This window comes from Canis lupus, chromosome 15, assembly GCF_011100685.1.
Source record: "Canis lupus familiaris isolate Mischka breed German Shepherd chromosome 15, alternate assembly UU_Cfam_GSD_1.0, whole genome shotgun sequence".
In the NCBI taxonomy this organism is placed as follows: Eukaryota; Metazoa; Chordata; class Mammalia; order Carnivora; family Canidae; genus Canis; species Canis lupus.
The window spans coordinates 637,333-662,598 of NC_049236.1; the positions used below are offsets into that span (position 1 = coordinate 637,333).

Below are 25,266 nucleotides of genomic sequence, written 5' to 3' on the forward strand. Positions count from 1 at the left end.
AACAATTCCTGACACATAGAAAGGACTAAATAGATGATAACTATTATTATTACTATTGTTTTAAATGGAGAGATATATAATGGGAAAGGAGGAAATTTAGAGGAAGAGGAAAGATCTAACTTTTATTTAATACTTTTTACATGCCATTCCCTATTCTAGTTATTTTATGTGTCATTGTATTTAATTCACAAAGCAACCCCGAGAGGAAGTAAATAATCCATTTTACAGTTAGGGAATGAGTTTAGAGAGATTAAACCTTTCACTCAAGGTCACAGAGTTAAAAAAAAAAAAAAGGCATAATCCTCAGTCACTTGACCCTTTTCACTTGGCACAGGTTAGGTAAGAGGGGGCGAGACAGGAAATCTATACCCATTCCCAAATTGAGAAGTAGTAGAACTGCCTTGAATCAAGAACTAACCCCTCTGACTTCGTACATTCATCTGAGAAGTACATTTTTAAAGTCTCAGACTTCCCACCTATTCCTGAGAGCTATTCTACATTAGAACATTTTATTTTTATTTTATTTTATTATTTTATTTCATTTCATTTCATTTTAGAACATGTTCTATTTTAGCTGTTCTATGTTTTAAGTTTTATTTCTAACTGAGGAAGTAAAGGTCTGCATGGTTAGCATTAGAATCCTAAGTCCTTGGAACCAGTGTAGAAGGGCAGCCTTACTTCCATGTAGTTAGAAGGACACATATCCCTCTGTTAAATGTAGAGACTCTCAACTGAACTAGAACTATCCTTGCATCACTAACCTAAATTTCTGTTTGAGGCAATGAAGTATGAATTATTGTTGTTACAAGCAAAGCACTATTTACATATCCAAATGGATATTTTTCTTTTCAAAGCAGTCCCCCTTTGGGGCGGGGGGGTCTACATATTTCTTTTAATTGGGCTGGTATGGCTCAAAAGCGACATAGAAATCCTCTTTCAGAATTGCATCTTCTTCTTTGAACGTAGTTTCAAGTTTTAGAAGCAGCCAGAATCTTTTGAGGCCAAATCTGATAACTATGTGGCTCCAGAAGAGGACAACATCAGCTAATCTTCAGTAGTGGGTTTCTGGGCGATATCTGGTTGATTCAGAATACAGTAAGTATTTTTTGAGCATCTACTATATCTAAGCATTGCTGGGTGCTGGCTTCTAAGAGCTTAGGTGAACACAGTTCTGGAGCCGCACTTCCTAAATATTTTGATGTTGCATTCTGAAATGAGGGTATAGTACCAAAGGACATCACATATCTGTATGTGTATATAGGTGCATATATGTAAGATTTTTGCTACGTCATAGTAATCTTGTACATTACCCGCTAGAATGTACAAGGAAGTCAATTCATCTACATTTTTGAATACCAGGTACTGTGGTAAGCAGCAGAAATTTTAAAAATGTCAATTGAAGGAGCCTAAACTCTGGTGGGACACAGACATATTCATTCACCCATGAAAAAAATATAAATGACATAACAGAGATATGGATAGAGAGCAGGGGGGAGCAGGAGGGTGCTATCTGTTCCTTTAAAGCCAGATTGTAGCCATGTGATTCACTGGATTGTTATTTTTAAAAATCTAACTTTAGGCTTAATGTATATCTACCAAATACATTGTTCTGCAAACTTCAAGAAATTAGATAAAAAGTTCCCTGGCTCCGTAGTTGAGGAAGCGGCCAGACTAGCCAATAATCCTTTGGTATACCGTCTGGAGGTGCAAGGTCCAGAGGCAGTGCTGGGGGGTCACTGCCTTCAGCAGGCCTAAATTCCTTGTGCGGGGCAACTTTGAGGCTCCATGCAATACTCCTTATTTGTATTAAATCTGGATTTTAGAATACGAAGTGGCATTTGAATGTCTAGCGCGTAGTAGTTTATAGTTTAGGAAAAAACCAAATGGAAGCCAGGTGGTGCCCTCAAGCTGCCAGTGCGTCTAATCTTCTAACGGAAGGAAAAGGCAGATGCTTTGACTGTTAAAATATGGAACTTTAAATTATGAAATCCTATGCACATTTATAGGGTGCAACGCGATTGTCCTGTGGGTAGCTCTGCTCCACAGAGCCAGTCTGCAAGCTTAAGAAACACTTCAGTCAGCCCCACCCTCCACTGGACTGATAACAACCAGACAGGCCAAGGTGGAGACAGGCCCATTCTAAAGGTTTTTTCTCCTTTTTCCAAGGGACTGACCTTAGCACACAAGGGCACCCAGGGCTGGAACTCAAACTCGGTCCAACTTCAGCTTGGGAAAAAAATTCCTGTTCTATGTGATATAAACAACTATTGTCCCCAGGGGCCTCTGAACCCCGAGTAAAGAGGAGGAAGCGAAGGCTGATGACCCTGTCGTGGGTTGCTCTGGCTCAAGGTAGCACGTATGTAGCACACAGGCGACATAGGGACAAGGAAAGATTTAGTGAGGATGAAGCCCAGCATGGCCCGCAGTGCTGGCACAGACCCCGCAGAGGCCCATGGCAGCGGGCAAAGCTGCTTAGCTTCTTGGGCACTGTAGCCTGAGACACGCTGCTTTCCCCCACAGAGCATCTGGAAAGAAGATGTAGGACAGTGACCACAGCAAGCAGTAAAAAGCAGTTAGGGAGAACGGGGACAAAAGCAGCATGAAGATACCTAGAAGAAGAAAAAAGGTAAACACTTCATTTTTATGAAGCCCTCTTTTATGAAGCCCATCCTCTTCTCCCCCATCCCCGTCCCCCCATCCTTCCGTTTGTACTCGCGGTGCCTGAGAGACAGAGCCAAGGAGACGGGAGCCCTGCACGTAAGAGGTAGCGTCTGTCCGTAACTAGACAATTGCAGTCTAATGCAAGCCCAGGTTCCGTTTTGTCAAATTCAGATCAGAAATCAGTCCTAGCTGAGAATAAAATTGAGTCGCCCAGACCCCTTGTTAGAAATACATATATTGTTACTGTGTGATAAGTGAGCTGGAATGGAGGGCAGTGTGACTGTTGTCCTGGACAGTCCCAAGGGCTACTTAGATGGACTCCTTTGGCACACTGGGAGGGTCAAAATGGTTCTGCTGGGTCCCTGCTATTGTTATTCCTCCCAGTTGTAGAGATTTGTTTGTAGTATTTCTTGATACTGTCAAAAAAATTATCTGAAAATGGTTTTATTTTGTGAAGTGAATAATACTTTGTAATTTATGATAGTGTAAATGGAAGGAAAAGCATTAAATGTATTAAATTCTTCTATCAAATATATATATATATATATATACATATATATATATATATTCCTAATTGTGTCAGTTTAACATGTGACAATGGTCAATACAATGTTACATGTATGCAGAAGAGCACAGCAGTCCTGAGACAGCTCTCCTTTGAGAGGCCTGCTGCTGCTTACCAGCTTGGCCCTTGGTTAGAGTCCTGGGACACAGCTAGTGAACAGTTCCTTATGCCAATACAGAACTTTCCCTCACAGGCAAGAGTGGCTCCCTGTGCTTAGACTGTGCTGAGATTGATTCCCTCCTGTGCAAATCTAGAATTTTGGTACCGCTAGGCTGGAGGGGCTGATGTGGCCAGCCCCCTATAAAAACTTTGGGCACCGAGGATCTACAGAGCTTCCAGGTAGACAAGACTTCATGAGTATTGTCACAGTTTTGTGCTGGGTGGCCCCACAGGGAGGACACTTGGTTGTTTCTTTTTTTTTTTTTTTTTCAGATAAATTGTGAAATTTATTTATATTTCACCATTTAAAAGTCAGAACATAACAAATTTCACTTTCTGGAAATACATGAAATGCACTTAATACAAGGAAATTGGTTTCTTGGTACCACCAGAGAAATGGACACACACTCATCCGTTCCCTCAAATGAAGGCTTTGTCAAATTTCCCTCCAAACTTAGACCTCTCGATTCAGGAAAGACTGAGTTAACTTTTTCCAGAAATTACAGTGAAGACGTAGAATCAAGTGCCTCCACCTGATTCCCACCAGATTTTGCTTTGCTGCTTTGTGTCCTCTTGTTATAGTAAGTCTTAGCCATGAGTATGACTACATGTATCACAAGTTTTCCCCTAGAGAATCACTGAGCTGGGGGTGGTGGTCTTGTGGGACCCCCAACACATCTGAATCTCAGATTCACCACTCAAAGGCCAAGGGGCACCAGTACTTGTGAGATTAACTTCTCTGCACTGGCCATCCAGCTAGGTATGTCACAAAGATTGTTCCATTAACACTTCACGATGATCCCGCGATTCAGAATCAAGTCTGTTTTTCAGATGAGGAGACAGAGGGGATGTAACCTGCACAAGGTCTTGATTCAAACCCATGTCTCCTTGACCTGTAGAAAGCAGATACTTAGCCTCAGGGAGCTCAAAAGGGGGTGGGAGAGTACAGAGAAAGGGCATTTCCGTGGGGATAACCACCAGGCATTCCTAAGAGCAACCAGAACACTTGATCTAGCAGAAGACGACTTCTAAGGGTAAGAAGCAGTTACAGAGGGCAGTCCGGGTGGCCCAGTGGTTTAGCACCGCCTTCAGCCCGGGGCCTGATCTTGGAGACCTGGGATCGAGTCCCGCGTCAGGCTCCCTGCATGGAGCCTGCTTCTCCCTCTGCCTGTGTCTCTGCCTCTCTCTCTCTCTCTCTCTCTGTGACTATCATAAATAAATAAATAAATAAATAAATAAATAAATAAATAAATAAATAAATAAAATCTGAAGAAAGGAAGAAGAAATAATAATAATAATAATAATAATAATAATAATAATAATAATAATAATCCTGGCATTCCTTTAAGGAACCCTAAATCAGGGAGAATGTTCCAGAGGCATCTCCCAGCGCCCCCGTGTGGCTGGGACTTCAGGGCTTCCTTAGTACTGGTTCTGCTCCCAAAGTGTATCTGAAATCCGGTCATCTGCTCGGTGGCTGCCACCCCAGACTCAACAGCATGTGGGCTTTCCTCCCCCCCCCCCCCCCCCCCCCCCCCCCCCCCCCCCGTTCTGCCTCCCGCCACCTAATCTCTATGTTAGGGTCAAAGCACCGCCTCAGGCTGCCCTCAGACACCCTTCCCGCTCGGTCAGGGTCAGTCCCCAGACCTGCCGCCTCAGGCCTCGGCTTCTATCCCTGGCACCTCTCAGCAAGTTCCTGCCACACGGCTGCACCGAGGCATCCAGCTCCTTCCAGCCCAGGGCCTTCACAAAATAGCATTTTCTCTTCAGAACCACCTAGCCAGCCATCTCACAGCCTTCTTCTTCTTCTTTTTTTTTTTTCCTTTTCCCGGCTCTGCTGAGCTATCAGGGCCATATAACCCTGTATTAGTCCAAGGTGCAGCGCGTAAGGATGGGGTGTTTGTGCAGACTGTGACATGATCGGTCCAGGAGGTCTGGTTAGCCTCTGCCACCACACAGTCACACGTCACACGTTTTCTGAGTGAAGAACAGGCAGGGCCAGGTAGGGAGAGGCAGGTAGGGGGCTATGTGATCAGACTCCCAGAACTCCCAGAAATGCTGAGGAACAACCTGGACCACCCTGCCCCGGGCATCAGAGGTGGGGTCTCCCTAGGGCAGTCACTTGTGGCCAACTAAGCATAACCAGACTCTAGAAGCAGGAGAAAGCCACTACAGATGCTGTCGGCAGCCCTTATTCAAACCAAGTCATTGGGAGAGTGAGAAGGCCACAGCTTCCCGGTCAGTGGGACTGTCCGTGGAGAGAGGCCCATTGGCGGCCTGTCGGGACCCTGTCACCCCCGAGAGCTTCCTTTCCATGGCCTTGCTCAGTAAAACCCTTCCTCTTTACCCGCTCTCCTTTGCCAGATCCATCCTTCGACTCCTGAGACAAGAACCTCGCTGTCCCACTTCATGTTCTTGTGGTGAGAACTTTTAAGCTCTCCTCTCCCAGCTACTTGCACATACACGCCCCAGTGTGGTAATAACTGTGCTCACCATGCTGGCCCTTCTGTCCCCAGAACTTACTTCTACCTGGAACTTTGTACCTTTTGACCCCCTTCACCCAGGTTCCATGCAAACGTCACCTTCTGACGCATACTTTCCACCCTTCAGGCCATTTCTGTCTAACTAGGTCCCCTCCGACACCCTCTCAGAGCACCCCGTGCTTCCACAACAAGTCAGGACTGCACATTTCTAGTTATTTCCACCATTATCTGGTTGGCAGCCGTCCCCGCTGCCCCCCGCCCACCCCCCCGCCCAGGACCGTAAATCCCAGGGTGGGATGTGTTGTCCAGTCTACCGAGTGGGTTCCCAGCCCCGCAGTATGGTAGGTGTCCCCCACTGAACTCGGTAACACCCCACCAATACTTACTGAGCATCTACTATGTGCTTGGCCCAATCCTGGGTCTGGGGATCATGGCATGAATAAAAGGGAGCTCTCTCTGGGGGCAGGTTTCATGTGTATGGACAAGACACACGTAAAGAGAGGCCAGATGATGACGACAGACCCCGGGAGGTACTCAGGGCAGGGGAAGGCCACTCGGGATCTCTGGAGCAAGCCTTAGGCAATGAGCAGCAGCAATAATAGGCGACCACTGGTGACATCTGGCAGCAGCATTGTCACTCACCTCCCAGATAAACCAATTTTTTCCAGTTCTCAGACTCCAGGATTTCATCATGCGGGTAGTAGCTCTGGTCCATCATGAAGAGAATCATAAGCGAGGCCATGCAAGAGAGAATGAACGTGTTGCCTTTGGTCAGAAGGGAGGTGGAGGCCAGGACACAGGAAGCATAGCGGCAGGGGAGGCCCTTATAGGTGAGCTGAGCACCTGCCAGGGAGAGAAGAGGTGGGGGTTAGCAGCTCCCCCAGCAAGCCCTTCTGTCGTGGTGTCTTCCCTGCCCCACGTTCCACGTGTCCCCCCTCGCGGGGCCGCGGCGGGCTATGAAGCATTTAGCGATTCACGGAGGTGCTGTGCGGGTTCTGCACTTGCCCCCTGCGGTAAGGAGGCTGCCAGGACCGGGCATGGGTGCTGGCCCCAAGGACTGCTCCTTAGTGGGGTCCCAGGAGGCCAGCTGGCCTGCACTTGCCCTTGCACACATCTGACCTTGGGCCCGACCTTGCCAGAGCTCTGTTTCTCCCCCTCTTGTGGGACGCTAGAGGGTGACCTCTAGTTCGAGGCTCTGGGAGTCTATGGGCAGCACCTAAAGGTCACACAGTGAGAGAAAGTCACGGCCAGTCGGGGAGCCTTGGGGCCCTGGCCGCCCCCTACCTGGGCCCTGCCAATGCGGCCTGTGGTTGGCCTGGGGCACCAGGGAAGGAAGGAGGAGGCACCCCCAAAGGAGCGGAGTTGTTCACGGCCCCCCGCCCTGGTTCCCGACCCTCAGCTACAGTTGGGGTTCACTCACCAGTTGAGTAAAAGCACAGGCGGAAAGTAGCAGCTAACACATAGATGATGGCCAGGAACCCGTTCAGGGGCCCGTCCACACCCAGGAGCAGGGCTGAGGCCAGGCCGAAGGTGGTAAAGACAGTGAAGTCATTCAGCTCGACTCCTGCTCAAGGAGGCCAAGGTTAGAACTTAGCCCATCTGCCTCGTACCTTAGTCCCCTCTGGTGGGGGCGCTGCAGTGGAGCCCAGCGGGCTGAGGTCCCAGAGAGCAGCAGCTGCTCCCCTCCACCCCCGGGGGGGGTCAAGGACAGGGGCTCCTCGCTCACACTGACCCAGCAGCCTCAGACAAGTCCTCCCTCCTCCCGGGTCTTAGGTTCCCATCCTTGAACATCCAGGATTGGACCACAACTGGATGCAAACCGACAAGCTGTGGAACCCTTTCCTCAAGCAAAATCTTACATGGAAATATTTTCTTGTATTTTAAACCAGCTGCTCTGCTGGGGAATTTTTCATTTCCCCACTGCTCACCACCACCACCACCACCATCACCACCACCACCATCACCCTACCATCACCACCACTCCCAATCCCCGGATCGGCCCTGACAGGGAGGCAGGGCAGATGAGGAAACTGCAGGCCAGGGCAAGGATGGCTCAAGGTAGCAAGTGAGCCAGCAGACGGAGGAGCTAGCCCTAGGCCATGGGGCTCCCAAAGTGCTCCTGGGCTGCTGCTGCTGTCCTCGGCGGGATATGAACAGAAGCCATGACTGATGAAGGCCTGCTGGTGTTAGAGGGTGGAGGGGTGACCTGAGATGAGGGCTCCTGGGGTCAGAGATTAGAAGTCTGAGGCCTGGACTCACCTGACTTGCAGCAGAGGCTGAGGTGTCTGGTTATCGCCCCAACAACCGTGTCTAACAGGAAGCTGATCAGAAGCATCCAGGAGGCACAGTGGCATCTCCTAGAGTGTAGGGCAGCAGGCCCAAGCAGGACAGCTCCTTCATGGGCTCCAGCAGACAACTACTCCACGTACCCCCAGTACACCAACACACTTCCTGTACCTCCACCCTGCATGTTCCTCACACTCCTGTTCTTTCTGGAACACGCTGCTTTATACAACGCACACCCGCACACACTCCTGCCATACTCTCAACCCACAGTCTTAACAGGGTGCCTGAGGCCTCTGGATAATCAGTAAGGTCCCCTCCAACTCTAAGTCCCAGGCATACTTGAGGGCACAGGGTCCTATGTTCTAGGCCAGCCTCTGCAACCATCTCACTGTGAATTCTTAGATAAGTCACTCCTCACATCTCTAGGCCTCTCTTCCTCCATCTGTAAAATGAGGGGCTTGTGCCAAATGATTTAATAGATATAGGCCTGTTTAGATTATCTATTTCTCCTAGCATAAGTTTTGGTAACTTATGACTTTTAGGGAACTGGTCCATTTCATTTCGGTTATCTTATAGAGTTGTTCGTAATATTACTTTGTGATACTTTTAATGTCCGTGGGATCAGTAGTGATGGCTCCTCTTTCATTTCTGATATTGGTACTCTGTGTCTTCTCTGCTTTTCTTTATTTTTCTTGGTTAGCCTGCCTAAAGGCTTATCAATTTTATTGATCTTTCCAAAGAATCAGCTTTTGGGGGGCGCCTGGGTGGCTCAGTCAGTTAAGCATCTGTCTTTGGCTCAGGTCATGATCCCGGGGTCCTTGGATTGAGTCCTGCATTGGGGGGTCTCTGCTCAGTGGGGAGTCTGCTTCTCCCTCTCTCCCTGGTCATTCCCTGCCCCCCACCACTCCCACGCAAATAAATAAATAAAATCTTTAAAAAAGAAGAATCAGCTTTTGGTTTCATTGATCTTCTCTACTGATTTTTTATTTTCAATTTTATTGATGGCTGCTCTCATTTTTACCATTTCTTCTCTTCTGCTCACTTTGGATTTAATTTCTTATTTTTCCTCCTAGTTTACTAAGGTGGAAGCCTTACTTATCGATTTTATATCCCCCTTCTTTTCAGTTCTTCTAAGACTTCATTTTTTTATTTTTGGAGAAGTTTTAGGTTTACAACAAAATTGAAAGGAAGTGAGAGAAATTTCCCATATTCCCCCTGCCCCACATATACATAGCCTCCCACATTAGCAATATCACTCACCAGAACAGTACATTCAGGTTCTTGGTAGATACTAAGAATGAACGTGCACTGACACATCACAGTCACCCAAAGTCCACAGATTACCTCGGGGTTCACTCTTGATGTTGTACATTCTGTGGTTTTGGACCGATGTGTGATGACATATATCCATCATTATGGTACCTGCAGAGCATTTCCACTGTCCTAAAAATCCTCTATATCTATTCATTTCCCCCCACCTGACCCTGGCAACCGCTGATCTTTTTATAATCTTCATAGTTCTGCTTTTCCAGAACATCATATTATTGTAATCATATACTATGGAGCATTTTCAGATTGGCTTCTTTCATTTGGTGATATGAGCTAAATTCTCACATTACTCATGGTCTTTTCATGGCTCAATAGCTCATTTCTTTTTAGCACTGAGTAACACACCATTGTTGGGAAATACCACAGTTTATTCATCTGTTTATTTACTAGAAGATGTCTTGGTTGCCTGCAGGTTTTTGGTAATTGTAAACAAAACATCATAAACATCCAACTGCAGGTTTTTGTGTGGACATAGCTTTTAATTAATTTGGATAGATACCAAATAATGTGATTGCTGGATGATATAGTAAGAGTATGTGTAGTTTTGTAATGAACTGTCAGACTGTCTTCCAAAGTGGCTGAATCATGGTGCACTCCCACCAGCAATGATGAGGCCTGTTGCTCCACAAACTTGCCAGCATTTGGTGTTATCAGTGTTCTGGACAACTGGTTTGGCTGATGGGTGTGTAGTGGTATCTCACTGTTATTTTTTTTTTCTCACTGTTATTTTAATTTGCATCTCCCTGGTAGCATGTGATGTGGAGCATCTTTTCACATGCTTATTTGCCATTTGTAGATCTCCGTTAGTTGGTGAGGTGCCTGTTAAAGTCTTTGGCCTATATTCTAATTGAGTTGTTTGTTTTCTTGTGGATGAGTTTTAAGCTTTGTCTATTTTATTTTAGTTTAGTTTTTAGATTTTATTTATTTATTCATGAGAGACACGGAGAGAGAGAGGCAGAGACACAGGCAGAGGGAGAAGCAGGCTCCACACAGGGAGCCCGATGTGGGACTCGATCCCTGGACTCCAGGATCATGCCCTGGGCCAAAGGCAGGCGCTAAACCGCTGAGCCACCCAGGGGTCCCTACCTTTGTCTATTTTAGATTTTAGCCCTTTTTCAGATGTACTTTTTGCAAATACTTTCTCCCAGCTTGCCGCTTATCTTCTAATTCTCCTGAGTTTGTCTTTCACAGAATAGATTTCTCTTCCAATATATGCACTCAATGCTATATTATTCCCCCTCTAACTACTGCTTCACTGCATCTCAGAAATTTTAATGTTATACTTTCATTTTCTTTTAGTTCAAGACACTTTTCTTCTTTTTTAGAAAAATTATTTATTTATTCATGAGAGACACACAGAGAGAGGCAGAGACACAGGCAGAGGGAGGAGCAGGCTCCCTGTGGGGAGCCAGATGCAGGACTCGATCCGAGGACCCCGAGATCACAACCTGAGCCAAAGGCAGATGCTCAACCACTGAGCCACCCAGGTGCCCCTATGTTTTCTTCTTTAATCCATGTATTATTTAAAATTGTGTTGTTTAACCTCCACATATTTGGGGATTTTCTAGTTATCTTTCTGTTATTGATTTTTACTTTAATTTCATGTGGTCCAAGGGCATACTTCATATGATTTCTATTCTTTAAATTGGTTAGGGTAGGTCTTATAGACTGGATGTGTGAAGAGAAGAAAGTGTATTCTGCTGTTCCTGGATAAAAAATTCTATAAACATCAGTTAGATCCAGTTGATTGATGGTGCTATTTGGATCGACTATCTCCTCACTGATTTTCTGCCAACTGGATCTGCCAATTTCTGATAGAGGGGTGATGAAATATCCAACTGTGATAGTGGACTTGTCAAGTTCTCCTTGTGGTTCTATCCATTTTCGTCTTACATATTTTGACACTCTAACTGACGTCCAACAGCACTTTCAGACCCTGTATTTGAGGAGTCCACCTCAAATGCACCTGCTGCAGTCCAGCACATGCTCCTCGACCCCCCTGAAAGCAGCCCCTGCAGTCTCAGGCCTACGCTGCCATTTCTAAGTCTACATCTCAATCGCAGTGCTTGGACGGCCAAGCAGAAGCAGAGAGCCTGACCCCAGACTTCAGGTGTCACCAAACAGCCTCAGCAGTACTTCCTTTGGATCCATACCTATGTGTCTAATAGGAACCAGGCCTACCATTGTGGCCATAAAAACTTCTAATCGTGGAAGATTAGACTCAACTGAGAAGATAGAGATTTTCTCCTGCAGGTATGCTCTACTTTATAAGACCCCACAAATCCAGATGTAGAGAATCATAAACTTTTCAAACTGGAAGGAAACTCAAAACACCAGCAGGTAAAATCATCTTATTTTTATGGGTAAGAAACGGATCCAGAGATATCACGGGCTGATGGTCATAGAGAATCAAACTGTTAGGATATCTGCATTATAAAGGATTTCTCTTTCAAGAACTGATTTGCCAAGGCCTTGAAACATGATTCAATTTATAGAAATATAATTTGCTTACAAAATATAATTTGCTTTGCTTTTTAGGGGCCCATATACATGTCTCAGATTTTCCACAAGATTGCTAATTGTAAATATTCCCCAGCTTACATGTTCTCATTGAAGAATCAAAAATTTGGAATGAAAAAAAAATTGGAACGGTAGGGCACGCCTGGGTGGCTCAGTCTTTGGCTCAGGTCACAATCCCGGGGTCCTGGGATCAAGCCCCACATCAGGCTCCCTGCTCAGCAGGGAATCTGCCTCTCCCTCTCCATTTGCCCCTCCTCCTGCTTGTGTTCTTGTGCTGTCTCTCTCTTTTAAAAAAATAAATCTTTTAAAAAAATTTTGGAGTGGGTAGCCTGCCTATCTGAGGATGATGTAAGGGCCACCAGAACAGAATCTCTTGATTTCTCTCACAAAGACCATTCTAGACCTCCATAGCTAGAAGGAACTAGAGAGATCACAGTGCAAACTCCTTGTTTTAGAGATGGAGAAAGCAAGGCTCAGGGATGTGACCTGCCAAAGTCACACATAGGTTGGTGGTAGGACCGAGGCTAGGATCTTGGCCCCTTGACTCCCAACCTGCGACACTTCCTCCTGCCCCTGGCTGATCCTGTGCCTCAGTGCCTGGCTCTCTAGGCTCCCCACTCCTGCTGCCAGGCCGTTGGCTCCAGCTCTTGGCGAGGAGCTGGCTGGGCCCCAGACCTACTTGCAGAAGCTGCAGAAGATGGAGAAGAGCCCCAGGACCATGTTGGCCAGGGACAAGGCATTGGTAACATCCTTCCAGGAGAATTCGTTCATCTGGGGATGGCTCTGGTTGTTGGTCAGGAAGAAACTGGTGCACGGATCTGGGGCTCAGGGGAGAGGACGAAGGGGTTCCCAAGGTCAAAGAGTCCCAGAAGAGGCTCCCAGGGACCAGGCAGTTCCTGCTCGCTGGACCTCATCCCAGAACCACAGCCTCCCAACACTGTTTCACAGACTGGGGTGAGACCAGGAGGCCAAGACAAAGGTGCTGAGGATGCGTGTCTTGGGGAAGCGCAACAGCAAAGTAAGTGAGCCTGCACAGCCAGTTTCCACTGCCTCTGACCGTACCCCTCGTACCCCCAGCTGATTGCACAGACCTCCCTCCCGCCCAGGTGGTGACTCTCCCGGTACCCCCGTGGCCCAGGGGCAAGACGTATGGGCCCTTACTCCCATCTGAGAGGTGAGCCTTTTGTCATAGGTGAGCCCCTTACAAAAAAATGACAAAGCTATTTTTAATACTTTATAATTTATCCCTATGGGGTAAACCCAAAGAGGAATAAGAAAGAACCCTGAGAAGGGGTAACCCCCTCACTCCCAGGAGTGGCCCAGGGGGTGAGAGGCCCCCTGAGGGGTAGAAAGCACAAAGAGACCAGCTGTGGAGTCAGGCTCCTTTGTCCAGCCCTCAGGACAGGGCTGCCGCGGAGGTGCCCAAGGCCCTGGTGCTGACAGGCCCCGACCTGAACAGCAGGCCCAGCTCCAACAGGGGAAGAGGGGAGAAACAAGACAGGAGCATGGACGGCACAGAAAGTTCACATGGTGCCTTCCACGATGTTCTCTCTCCTGATCCTGACGCCCTCAGGAGCTGGTGTTATCGTTATTTTACGAATGAAAAAACAGGTTCAGGGAAATGAGGTATCGGCTTAAAGTCACGTGCTAGGTGAGTAGAAGGCGATCCTGCCTGCCAGATTCTGATTCTGGTGCTTCCTCTGCCAGGGGGCACAGCTCTGGGCAGGGGGAGGTTTGTGGGGTAGGAGGCCAAGGAGGAGCTCAGTGGGCCAGGCCCGTGGGGCAGCTACGGCCTCCCCGGGGGAGCAGCCCTGCCCATTCTCACAGCGCCCCTGGCTCTGTGTGTCCTCTAAGACCCAACACACCCTCCCTACACATAAACTGCTTGTGGCGTGAAGCCTCTTTTGGAGAAAGAGCCCCAGCATCTTCTGGAACAGGGAAGCCCCCTGGTCGCTGTAAACATGCTGCCCGCGAACAGTAATCCTGCCCCTGAGTAAGATACACATGGTCCAAGGTGTTTCCACAGCCTCCTCCTCATTTCATCCTCACTCATTTTAAAGGGGGGTAAACTGAGCCTCTGCCTTGGCTCAGCCCCTGCGTCTAGCCCCAGGCCCCTCTGGTCTGGGCAAGAGTTGAGACAGTTTAGGGTCCTTTCCCATAAACCCTGCCACCAAGCTGTCAGAGGCTGGGAGGCCCTGGGCTTGGAGATTGGAACTGGGGCTTTATGAGAGGCCAGTGTCATTCACCAAGGCCATCCAGCCTCCTGAGACGTCTCACATCAGGGCCCCTCTAAACGTCAGACAGGAAGAGTCCTGGCTGAGCGATCTGGGAGGGGAAGGGAACCAAGGGCTGGCTGCGTACCCCCTCCCCAGGAGCCCCCCCGTCCCAGGCCCTCCTGGGCCTCAGGGCTGACCTCAGCAAGACCTAACACCTCTGTGTCCAGCCCAGCCCACCCCTGCCTGGAGAGCAGCAGGTCAGCATCTCTACCCCTCGGGGGTGGGGTGGGGTCTGCAGGTGCCTGGGGCATTTCATTCTGCACTACTTCAGTTATTTATTTTTTTTAATTAACAATCAGTTATCTATTCTATTATCCCTGTCATTCAGGAAGCACTTTCACATCTATGGTTTGCACTGGCCCCATGAGGCCAGCCAGGTGAGGGTTACTGTCCCTACTTGCGGGGTGAGGCAACGAAGACTCCGAGAGGGGAAGAACCTTGCTCGAGGTCACACTTCTACTCTGCACTCTGGGGTGTAGCACCCAGCAGGATGGAGCACTGTATTCCCCGTAGGCCCAGACTGAGCTAGGCGCTGGGGAAAACCTTCATGGAACGTCCAGTCTCCCCAGGAAAATGAGACTCATGCACCCATGTGGGGACTCCCAGACTCTGTTCATCTTACAGATAGGAAACTGAGTTTTCAAGACAGTCAAGTGACTTGTCCCAGTGAATGATGGAGCCAGGCTGTGACTCTGGCCTCCTCTTTCCCAGTTAAATGCCATTTTCAACATATTGCACAGGTCCCTGGTGTGAAAGGATGTGGACCTGAGAATAAGGGCTCTAGAAACCCAGAGGAGAAAGGAGCAGCCCATTCATTCAGCAAACTTTGGTCATGCGTGGGAGAGAAGATCAAGACCTGGAGTCCTGTCTCAAGGAGGTCAGTAGAGCAGAGGAATTCGAGCCTGCACTGAAATGCGGAGGTGGCCAGGCCGCCAGGGGAGCACAGAGGAAGGGTCGAGCCTGCCAGGGGGCTTAGAGGTATCTCGGATGAGGGGGGCAGAGCTGAGGTTTTGCACGGCAGTGGCCTGTGGGGCTAGATCACGCCACTCCCACACTTTGTGCCCCCGTTGGGGCTGCCCGTGGGCCCAGGATGGAGTCCTTTGGTGTCCAAGCCCTTACGATGAGGCTGGCTCAGCTCTCAGCCTCCTCTCTCTTGGGCGCCTTGCTCTGCTCTCCCTCTGCTCTCGGGTTGGCTGGTGGTCCTCCTTGGGAAGCCAGACCCTCCCAACCCCCCAGGCGAGGGGCGCTTCCTCGGCGCAGCCACATGGCCATGTGCTCACCACGTGACACTTGGCACTCTGCACTGGCACCACCCATCTTGTCTTCCTCCTCCTCCAGGGAAGCAACTTGAGTGCAGGCTGAGGTCCCCGGTGCCCAGCATGAGGCCTGACAAGAGAAGTTGTTCAGTGATGGTTGAATTAGCCAAGTAGGTCAGTCTGGTGCTTCCCTGAGATCCTCTCGCTGCTCCAAATCACACCTCTCCTCTGCCAAAGCCTATTCAGTCTGTCCCCCGCAAAGCCTTCTCGAATGAACCCTCAACAATCCACACCCTCAGCACACCCAGCATCTACCTAACGCTTGCGATTTTCCATTTACCCATTTTATTTGTTTATTCATGAGACACAGAGAGAGGCAGAGACACAGGCAGAGGGAGAAGCAGGCTCCATGCAGGGAGCCCGAGGTGGGACTCGATCCTGGGAATCCAGGATCACGCCCTGGGCTGAAGGCGGGTGTTCAGCCCCTGAGCCACCCAGGGGTAGGAGTCCCCATTTACTCCTTTTTGTTTGTTTGTTTGTTTTTCATTTACTCGTTTTAAAATACACCTGTCGATGCCTGCTGGGGGCCAGGACTGCATTGTGGGGCGGAGAGAACAAGAGCGAGGCTGCATCCTCAAGAAGCAAGGGGTCTGGTAGGAGAGACAGGCCCGAGTAGGGACAATGAAGGCGTGTGGCCAGTGTCGCGCCGGAAGAGGGGATGCCCGGTTGCTGTGGGTGCTCCAGGGACACCGGACTAAGTCTGCTGAGGCAGCAGGGGGAAGGTTTCACTGATGCGGTGACATTCAGGGAGGGTCCCAAGGATGAAGGGGGCCCTCCCGGCCAAGCCGAGGATGGTGCTGGAGGCTGGATCCCAGGGAGAAGGGGGGGCGGTCACTGGAGGTGCCCTGGGCAGGGAGGCCACAGTTGGGGATGTGCCCCGGTGACCCCGTGTGATGTTTGGCAAGGAGGCGTCCGGGTCAGATCCGGTTGGGGGTGGAGGGGAGAAAGTGGAGAAGAGGAGGCCAGCGAGCGGGGATGGCAGGAGAGGGCCCCGGGTGCGGCCCTGAGGCCGGGTGCGGGGGCGACCCGGGTGCGCGAGCTCTGGGCGGGGCGCTGCGGCCACCAGCTGAGAGGTGCCCCCACCCGGGCCCTGCGGCCCCCTCCCGCGGCACACAGCCCGTCCCGGCCCTGCAGGCCCCACCGGCTACACCACCACCCCGGACGCCCCGCCCTGAGAGAAGATGGAAGAGATGGAGCCCCGGGCTCCAGGACGGCTCCACCCCCCACTCCCACCCCGGGGCAGATAGCAGATAGCGGACAGCACTCCGGCCCGCACGCTCACCTGGGGACCAGGCATTCCCGGGTGGTGAGGGCCGCACTCCTTCCCCGCTCCCGGTGCGGTGGAGGCCAGCCCAGGGCCTGGGGGAGCCGCCCAGGTCCCAGGCCTCTTACTCCTGGCTCTTAGCTCACAATCCCCGAGAGGCAGGGGAGGGGCAGGGGGCTCTAGTTGGCAGGAAGAGGGGCTTCAATCTGCCGAGGAGCCCTAGGCCACCCTGCGGGAGCCTTGGGGAATAGAGAGATCTGGGAGGAGGCCACTGGTCTCTCCATTGTGGCCAGCAAGGGAAGGCTTGGGAGGTGAAGAGGCCGGAGTGCAGGGCGTGTGGGAGGTGGGCTGGAAGGGCTTTGGGGAGGATAAGGCTGCAAAGGGTTACTGGGGCCCAGGCTGTCAAGGGCCCCCAGGGCAGGGCTTTTGCTGTTTGGTTCACTGCTGTGTCTTTGCACCTATAAGAACTGCTTAGGCATATGGTAAGTCCCCCCATCCACCCTAGTATTTGTCAGATGAATGACCAGCCGAGTAATTTACACTCAGTCCTGAGCATAGTGGGGAAGTGACATGGTCAGGTTGGTTTAGAAAGATCATTCTGGCAGCTGGTGTGGAAGAGGTCTCTGTAATGCTGCAGGAGACGAGGCAGGCTGGAGTGAGGACGTATTGCTAGACGGCAACAGAAGGGAATGGAAGGAAGTAGCCAGACTAGGAGCCATTGTGAAAGGTATCCCAGGGGTGCGGGAGAGGAAGGAGCGAGAGAAGTCTCTGAGGTGTCTAAATTTGGAAACTGGATGAATAGTGTGCTACAGAAAGGAGCTTGTTAATATTGGGCAGGTTCCCCAGACAAGTCTTGACACCTGCCCCACATCCTCCTTCCTGCCCTAATGCTGAGCTACTGTAGCAGTGGCTTCCAGGACCCCACAGGAGATTATGCAAGAGAAGGGGTGGACTTGGGTAGTCAAGTGACACTTTGACACTTTGCCTCTCCAAACAACCTAGAGGGGAAAGAGGAGCGTGTCCTGAGTGGTGACCAGCCACCTGCACCGTGCTCAGTGCTTTACAGACATTATCATCATCTTACTGGACTTTCTCACATGTTCTCAACGTGAGTATTAGCATTCCTTTTCTCCCAAAGAGGAAATTTTAACATTTGATGGAGCTGAGACCCGAACACAGTCTAACACTAAAGTCAGAGCTAAGGTGACTGAGAAGCTGAAAGAGAAAATCAGGGCGGAGGCAACAAGTCCAAGCCCAAGAGTCGGGTCAGCTTCCTTCTTATCCTTTGTATTTCCCTTAATTTGTCCGTACCCCATGGACCCTTGGTGGCAAATTAAAAACCACAGCATACTGATTACAGTGCTGGCTAAATGCTTAACCTAGTTTACATTGGTGGTACCTCCCAGTACCAGATGTGTAAATCTGCACAGGTTACTTTGCTTTCCCGAACCTATTTCCCAACCTGTAAAATGGGATTACTGTGTGAATTAAATGAGGTGGTCAGCACGGAGTAGAAACTCCATCATTATCATCGCCATTATTATTCTAAGGACACAATCATGCATCTGTTAGCCTGCCTTCTGAAGAGGCAGAGGAAGCAGGGGCAGCCACAAAAGACACTTGTCCCCAGCTGTCAGAAGTTTCTAGCTTCCTTCTGTCCTGGATCTCACAAGGAAGTAGCTAGAGAGCAAGAAGAATAAAGTTAGTCTGTCTACACTTGTTCTAATGTGGGAGCCACTAGCCACATACGGCTCTTAAGCACCTGAAATGTGGCTAGTCTGAATCGAGATGTACTGTAGGTGTAAAATACACACCAGAGGGCGCCTGGGTGGCTCAGGTGGTGAGCATCAGACTCTTGGTTTTGGCTCAGGCGGTGATCTTGGGGTCCTGAGATCAAGCCCTATGTTGGGCTCTCTGCTTAACACAGAATCTGCTTGTGCCTCTCCTTCTGCTTCCCTCCCTCCTTGCTGTCTTTCTCTCTCTCTGGAATGGATAAATAAAATCTTTTTAAAGATACAATAAAGAAATAAAAAGAGAAAAAATACAATAAAGAAAATACACACCAGAGTTTTATATATATGTATATATAAAATATATATGCATATATGTGTGTATATATGTGTGTGTATATATATATATACACATATATAAAATAACACACTAATAGTTTTTTAGTATTATTTGTTGAAATTTTAACATTTAGGATATACTGGGGGAGATCAAATATACTTTTAAGTTCACGTGTTTCCATTTTTTAAATTTTTTTTTGTGTTTTTTATTGGTTTTTTGTTTTTTTTGTTTTTTTGTTTTTTTGTTTTTCTTGTTGGGTTTTTTTGTTTTCTTTATGTTTTTGTTTGTTTCCATTTTTTAATGCAGCTACTAAAAATTTACAATCGTACATGTGGCTCACATAATATTTCTATTAGCGACACCAACTTAGATCCTTTACAGGCTCTAAGTTCATAGATACAGATGCCCATCCGTCCTCCTTATTCGAGTATTTACTATGCGGGAGGCACTATTTCAGGCGCTAGGGATGGACTGTAAACAAGACAGACACGGCTCTGTCCTCGCCCAGCGCACACTCACATGGGGGGAAGGCAACACATGTCTGCTCAGGGAAACATGCGATGGAAAACGAAGCAGGGCCGCAGTTGCTTTGCTGGGAGGCGAGCTGGTATCTCTGCCAGGGAAGCCAGGGAAGTGATACTCGAGCGGGGACCTAAGTGATGAGACGCCGCACACCACGCCGAGATTTTGAGGGAAACGTTCTGGGCACGTGGAACTGCAAATGTAAAGCCACCGAAGCAGAGATGAGCTTGGTTTGTTTTAAGGACAAGGCCAGCGGGAAGGTGGCGAGTGCCGAAAACGGGACATCACATGCAACCTTGGCAAGACGCCCGGGTTCTCTTCTAAGTGCAGTGAGGAATTCTTGGGTCCTGTTTAGAGAGCAGAGTTAGGACCCAAAGTCTGTGTTTTTTTATTTATTTATTTTTAATTGTATTTATTTATTCATGAGAGACACACACAGAGAGAGAGAGGCAGAGACACAGGCAGAGGGAGAAACAGGCCCCATGCAGGAAGCCCGATGTGGGACTGGATCCCGGGTCTCCAGGATCAGGCCCTGGGTTGAAGGCAGATGCTCAACCACTGGGCCACCCAGGTGTCCCCCCAATCCTATGTCTAAAGGACAATGCTACTGGTCTCTGGGGTCTGACGGCCACAGGGTGAGAATGGGGGCAGGGAGGTGAGCGGGGCCTGCCGCCCAGCCCAGGCCAGAGACACGGGTCATCTGGGGAGTCGGGGTGCGGGGGACGAGCAGCCGGCAGATCCGGGGTGTATTCTGAGGACAGCAGGGAAGACGTGCTGACAGCCGTGGAAAGAATGAGCAGAATGGAGGATGACTTCGACTTCTGGCCTCCAAAGCGGACGGGGCGGGCGAGGTGTTGACGGCGGCGAGGCCTGGTGATGAAACACGTCTGGGGCAGAACTCAAGACCTTGGGTTTGGACACGTTAGGGTGGTGATGACGTGGAGGAGGCCGCCGGGTAAACCAGCCTGCCTGAAGCTGGGGCGCGATCGGGGCTGGAGGCAGGCAGGGGAGCCAGCAGCAGAGGGGTGGGATGTGGGCCTTGGGACACAGTAGAGCACCCAGTGCGAAGAAAAGAGGGCAAGGGCCTGGGCCCCAGGGCAGTCCAAAAGCTGGGTGTCGGGGGCAGAAGTGTAGTCTGCAGAGTAGGGGAAAAGGCAGGAGAGGCTAATATCCCAAATCGAAATGAAGAGAAAAGGTTTCCAGTAGAGGGTGGTCCACGGAATCAAAAGCTTCTTTAGAAATAATTACTCAGGCGCTTAGTGGCTCCTTCCTCCCAAGCTCCAGCTCCTTAAGGGGATGAACCCTATCATGCACGTGGGGTTTTGCGCAGGCTTCAGTGCCAGAAACATGGGCTTGTGGCTCATTAGGGCCACTCATGAGTTGTATAACCTTTGGTACGTTACTTCGCTTCTCTGGGCCTTGATAGACATCCCCTCCCTGCTCTGCACCTGTGAACTACTCCTCCAGGAGCCCCTCAGCACCTCTTACTCTGTCACTTTTGTGTTTTGACTTCCTTACACCTGTATGTTGGGACCCTCTGGGACTCATTAACAGGACTGTTTGAGTCTGACCTGCACCATGTTCGATCTAAATAACCAGAGGCCTGTTGCTTCATCTTCGGGCAGACGTCTCTGCTTTCCAGAACAGGGACACTATGTGCCTCATAGATGGTTGGTTATGTGAGAATTAAATCAGATAATGGATATGCTTGGTAGAAGGAAAGCTCACGAAGCAGTATTTATCATCTTTGTTTCTACAACACCAATACTCTTGATGCCTATGGACGGACAGATAACTCGAGACGGTCAGGACACAGCAAACCCTCCTTCCATTCAGCTAGGATGGAGAAAGAGCGGGATCATCAGCTGCTACTCACACCCAGGGAACCTGGACATGGCTCATTATTCTGGGAAATATCAGGGATGCTTTCCCCTTCCATGTTTCGTTGGGTAGGTCCCCACCAGCCACATCAGCACTCCAGCCAGAAATTCAAGCATTATCTGAGAGTCTTTCTTCTCACTCATCCCCCACTATCTTATTAGTTACCAAGATGTAATCTACTGTAGCTTCAAAATGCCATTCTTCATCAAATCCAAGATACCAGCCATTGTAAGACACATAAGACACGCCATCATGTTATGTTGTTCTAAGAAAGAAAAAAATGCTGCCACTTAAACTATGGCATGCCATTGATTTTTAGAAGCACCCAAGTTTCACAGATAGTAAAATGTGGGGGAAGAAGAGTCCATCCTACAATTGATGAAGTTGTACCCCTCATTCCATCACTGCCTAGATCAGATCACTTGCCTAGACTAGGGATGCAAGCTCCTAATGCTCTTCCCTCCACTCATCCTCTGACACCCAAAGAGGTTTATAAAAGGCAAGTATTACCAACCCCCTACCCCCAAATCTTTCCATTAGCCCTTCTCCCATAGTCCCTGGCCCGCATCCTTCACTTTAAATTGGCTGCAATTCCCCAGATGTCATATTGTATCTAGTCTGGAATTCCTTTCCCCTCATTCTTCACCTACTTACCTCCTAGCTATTAGAAGTAAGAGTTTTCCAGCCAGGACATACCTCACTCCAGCCCTCCTGCCTGCCAGGACTAGTTTGGTTACTATGGCTTGTTAAAAGGATATCCCTTTCTTCACTCACAAATGAACTCCAACCAAAAATGAACCCTACTCCAAACTCCAAAGACAATCCTCCTATAGAGGACAGTTGGAGTCTCCATACAAGCCCTAACTCTTGTCTGTTTGGCAACACCTAAGTAGTTGTCTGCTCTTCCAAGAAGTCTTCCCAAATTCTCCAAGCTGAGTTAGGCATCCTTCCATGGTACCTAACTTAGTATCCCATGCCTACGACTCTCATAGCCTTTTTTATGCCACAGTGTAATTGTCGACTTGGTTTCTCCCCCACTAGACTGTGAGCTCTTTGGACACAGGTGCCTGTTTTGCTCAGCTGTGTGTTTCTCCAGAACCTGGAACCTAGAAGGCACTTACTGCTTATCCATTGGTTGAGTGAGTAAGTGGATGGGTGAATGGAAAATGGTGACTGTATAGAACCAGTGGGTGCTAGTTCCCTACCCTGAGATGCTACCTCCAAAATCACTTTGCATTGCCACGGACTCTCCCTAAGCTTGGACTCTCCCTAAGCTTGGTACCGGGCTGAAGCAGCAAAGAGCAATGGCACTACCTGGTGGTCGGTGCGGGAAGCACATCTTATTGTGCAGAAGGAATTTTTTTTTGAATCACTGGTTTTTGTTGTTGTTGGGTTGTTTTTTGTTGTTGTTTTGTTTTTTGTTTTTTGGGTTTTATTTATTTGTTTGTTTGTTTATTTATTTATTTATTTATTTATTTATTTATTTATTTGCTCCTGTAGTTAGGAAATGTCCAGAGTGAGGGGGATTTGTATTTTCAAAAGATCAAGCTGATGGTTGTATGCAGAATGGATTGGAGAGGGGACCCAGGAGAAGCGGGGAATGCCAGCTGGGGAGGTTATTTTGTCAGGGCTGAGAGTCGAGTCCAGATGTGTGACTTTAACCCCACCATGCATAACCACTTCGTAATACTGCCTCCTTCACCTGAGGCCGTCTTTTCTCCCTCTCAGCAGAGCGCTGTGGCAGTGATTCCAAGATCTGCTCAATGACTTCTGCCTTCTGGTATCCACGCCCTTGTGTAATTCCCTCCTGAGTGTGGGCTTGCCTATGACTTGCTCCTAAATGACAGGATACAGCCAAAGGAGAGGTCACTCCTGTGATTCAGGCTACACAAGACTGGGGTGCCTGGGTGGCTCAGTCGATTGGGTGTCTGCCTTCAGCTCAGGTCATGGTCCCAGGGTCCTGGGATCAAGCCCCGCATCAGGCCATCAGGGAGCCCGCTTCTCTCTCTTTCTCTAATAAATAAATGAAATCTTAAAAAAAAAAAATTAGACAAGACTGTAACTTCCGTCCTGCTGGCAGACTTGCCCGTGTGGGCTTTCATAAAGTTGCTGTGTCGAGGAGACCCATGTGGCAAGGAACTCAAGTCAATGTTTGATTACTAGCCTGTGGGTAAACAGAGTCAGCCCCCTCAATCCAACACCCTTGAGGAACTGAAATTCTGCGGACAACTTAAGTCAGCTTGGACATAGGTCCTCCTCCAGCCTTCAAATGAGAACCCAGACCTGACCAATAATCGGAACCCAGACCTGACCAATAATCGGACCGTGGCCCATGAAGCCGAGGGCCCGGGCAGGTGTGCCTCAGCTCCTGACCCAGAGAAACCATGAAATCATAAATGTGTGTTCATTTAAAACACCATGGGGATCCCTGGGTGGCGCAGCGGTTTGGCGCCTGCCTTTGGCCCAGGGCGCGATCCTGGAGACCCGGGATCGAATCCCACGTCAGGCTCCCGGTGCATGGAGCCTGCTTCTCCCTCTGCCTGTGTCTCTGCCTCTCTCTCTCTCTCTCTCTCTCTCTGTGTGTGTGTGACTATCATAAATAAATAAAAAAAATTTTAAAAAGCCTATTAAAAAATAAATAAATAAAAATAAAACACCATGTTTCTGTCTTTAAAAAAAAAAAAAAAAAAGGATAGCCCCGGTGGCGCAGTGGTTTAGCGCCGCCTGCAGCCCCAGGCGTGATCCTGGAGACCCTGGATTGAGTCCCACATCGGGCTCCCTGCATGGAGCCTGCTTCTCCCTCTCCCTGTGTCTCTGCCTCTCTCTCTCTCTGTCTCTATGAATAAATAAATAAAATCTTAAAAAAAAAAAAAAACACAAGCCATGTTTCTGGTCACGTGCGCAGCAACCGATGACTAATAAGCACTTGCTCACAATATGTCATTACCATGCAGGTCAGAAACTTGGGAAAACCTTGGAAACTTTCTGGGATCAGAATCAACTACTATACCACTCACTAGTGGGAGTGTATGTGTGTGTGTGTGTCCCCTATGCCATCCCCACCAGAGGCTTTTGCAGCTGACTCCATAGAGCCTCCCCCTGTGACCTGAGTGACCAAGTATCACCTGGGCGATCCTGTCAGGTGCTAGCACTGTCCTGTGCGAGGTCCTCTTGGACCATTTACAGCACCCAGTGAGGAAAGGCCGTGAAACCCGGGATGGGGTTGGGTGTTACCAAGCCGATGAGCACAAGAGACATCCACACCCAGGCGGGAACTTGGGCAACTGCCGTTTCCAGTACACCTCTCTCCTCTTCCGGCTTATCATGATACATTACACGGCCTGGAGGAAGTCCAGCCACACTGAATATGCTGTAAATTTAGGTAATTCCACTAAACAAACAAAGTGAGGTAGAGTCCCACAAGAGTCCAGTCTAGAACGAGAGTAACTCAGCTGCTAAATTCTTGAATAATTCAGGTCAAAGAGTTTTAATCTGAGTTAACTGAGTCAACAGGTTGACTGTTGTTCTTGTTTCTCACCCACTATTCTCTCTCCCACGAGATTTTAAAGCTGCGGTTTAGATGGATCTGGCCTGCTGCAGATGGCCAACCTGTGGCTCTCGTCCCCGGTGCAGTGAGAGTAGACTCAGGCAGTGGGCAGTGGCAGCCTCTCACAGCTCTTCCAAGTCTAGAATCCTCTAAGTTCACAGGTCGACCTTCCCCAAACCTGCCTACTGCTGCTGCCTCAGATTCTCCAGTCACTCAAGCGAGGCAGAAGGAGCAAGAGGCAGGCCAAACCTCACCCAAAGTGCAAAATACCCTAATTGCACAATCCTAGTCCAGCCAAACCAAGTGGTTCGTCATCCTCCATTACCCAACATTCCTATTCCCAGATGCCTCTGAAGCTGAAACTATACTAGCCTCAACCCAAACTTT

The 25,266-nt window shown here is 49.2% G+C and overlaps 1 protein-coding gene and 2 long non-coding RNA genes across 7 annotated transcripts; 2 read left to right on the plus strand and 1 right to left on the minus strand.

Moving 5' to 3' along the window:
• Positions 1-634: 634 nt before the first annotated feature.
• On the plus strand, positions 635-12,229 carry LOC111098933. The gene is made up of 3 exons (XR_005370053.1): positions 635-1,095; positions 2,521-2,626; positions 11,137-12,229. It is a non-coding gene; the product is annotated as an uncharacterized LOC111098933 (long non-coding RNA).
• Positions 1,984-17,013, minus strand: TMEM269 (transmembrane protein 269). Of its 5 annotated transcripts, none has more exons than XM_038557654.1 (7): positions 16,878-17,013; positions 15,560-15,665; positions 12,683-12,827; positions 8,128-8,225; positions 7,289-7,432; positions 6,511-6,711; positions 1,984-2,525 (listed from the first exon to the last, which is right to left on the minus strand). In XM_038557654.1, exons 1-7 carry the CDS (start codon positions 16,890-16,892, stop codon positions 2,473-2,475), a joined length of 762 nt encoding a protein of 253 aa, XP_038413582.1. In that variant the 5' UTR covers positions 16,893-17,013; the 3' UTR covers positions 1,984-2,472. The 5 variants fall into 5 exon arrangements, with proteins under 5 accessions (XP_038413582.1, XP_038413583.1, XP_038413584.1 ...); XM_038557655.1 differs by having other exon boundaries at positions 1,988-2,609; positions 12,683-12,691; XM_038557653.1 differs by having other exon boundaries at positions 1,993-2,609; positions 12,683-12,821.
• On the plus strand, positions 16,931-23,836 carry LOC111098934. The gene is made up of 5 exons (XR_005370054.1): positions 16,931-17,170; positions 17,325-17,341; positions 17,862-17,967; positions 22,374-22,475; positions 23,061-23,836. It is a non-coding gene; the product is annotated as an uncharacterized LOC111098934 (long non-coding RNA).
• Positions 23,837-25,266: the final 1,430 nt, after the last annotated feature.

What these genes read in the sequence shown, in the direction of transcription:
- TMEM269 (XM_038557652.1), bottom strand. An exon ending in AGAGTGCCAAGTGTCACGTG is followed by an intron (nt 12,828 to 15,559) that starts GTGAGCACATGG and finishes CTCTCCCCTGAG; the next exon opens with CCCCAGATCCGTGCACCAGT. An exon ending in AAAATTGGTTTATCTGGGAG is followed by an intron (nt 2,610 to 6,510) that starts GTGAGTGACAAT and finishes TTCTTCTTCTAG; the next exon opens with GTATCTTCATGCTGCTTTTG.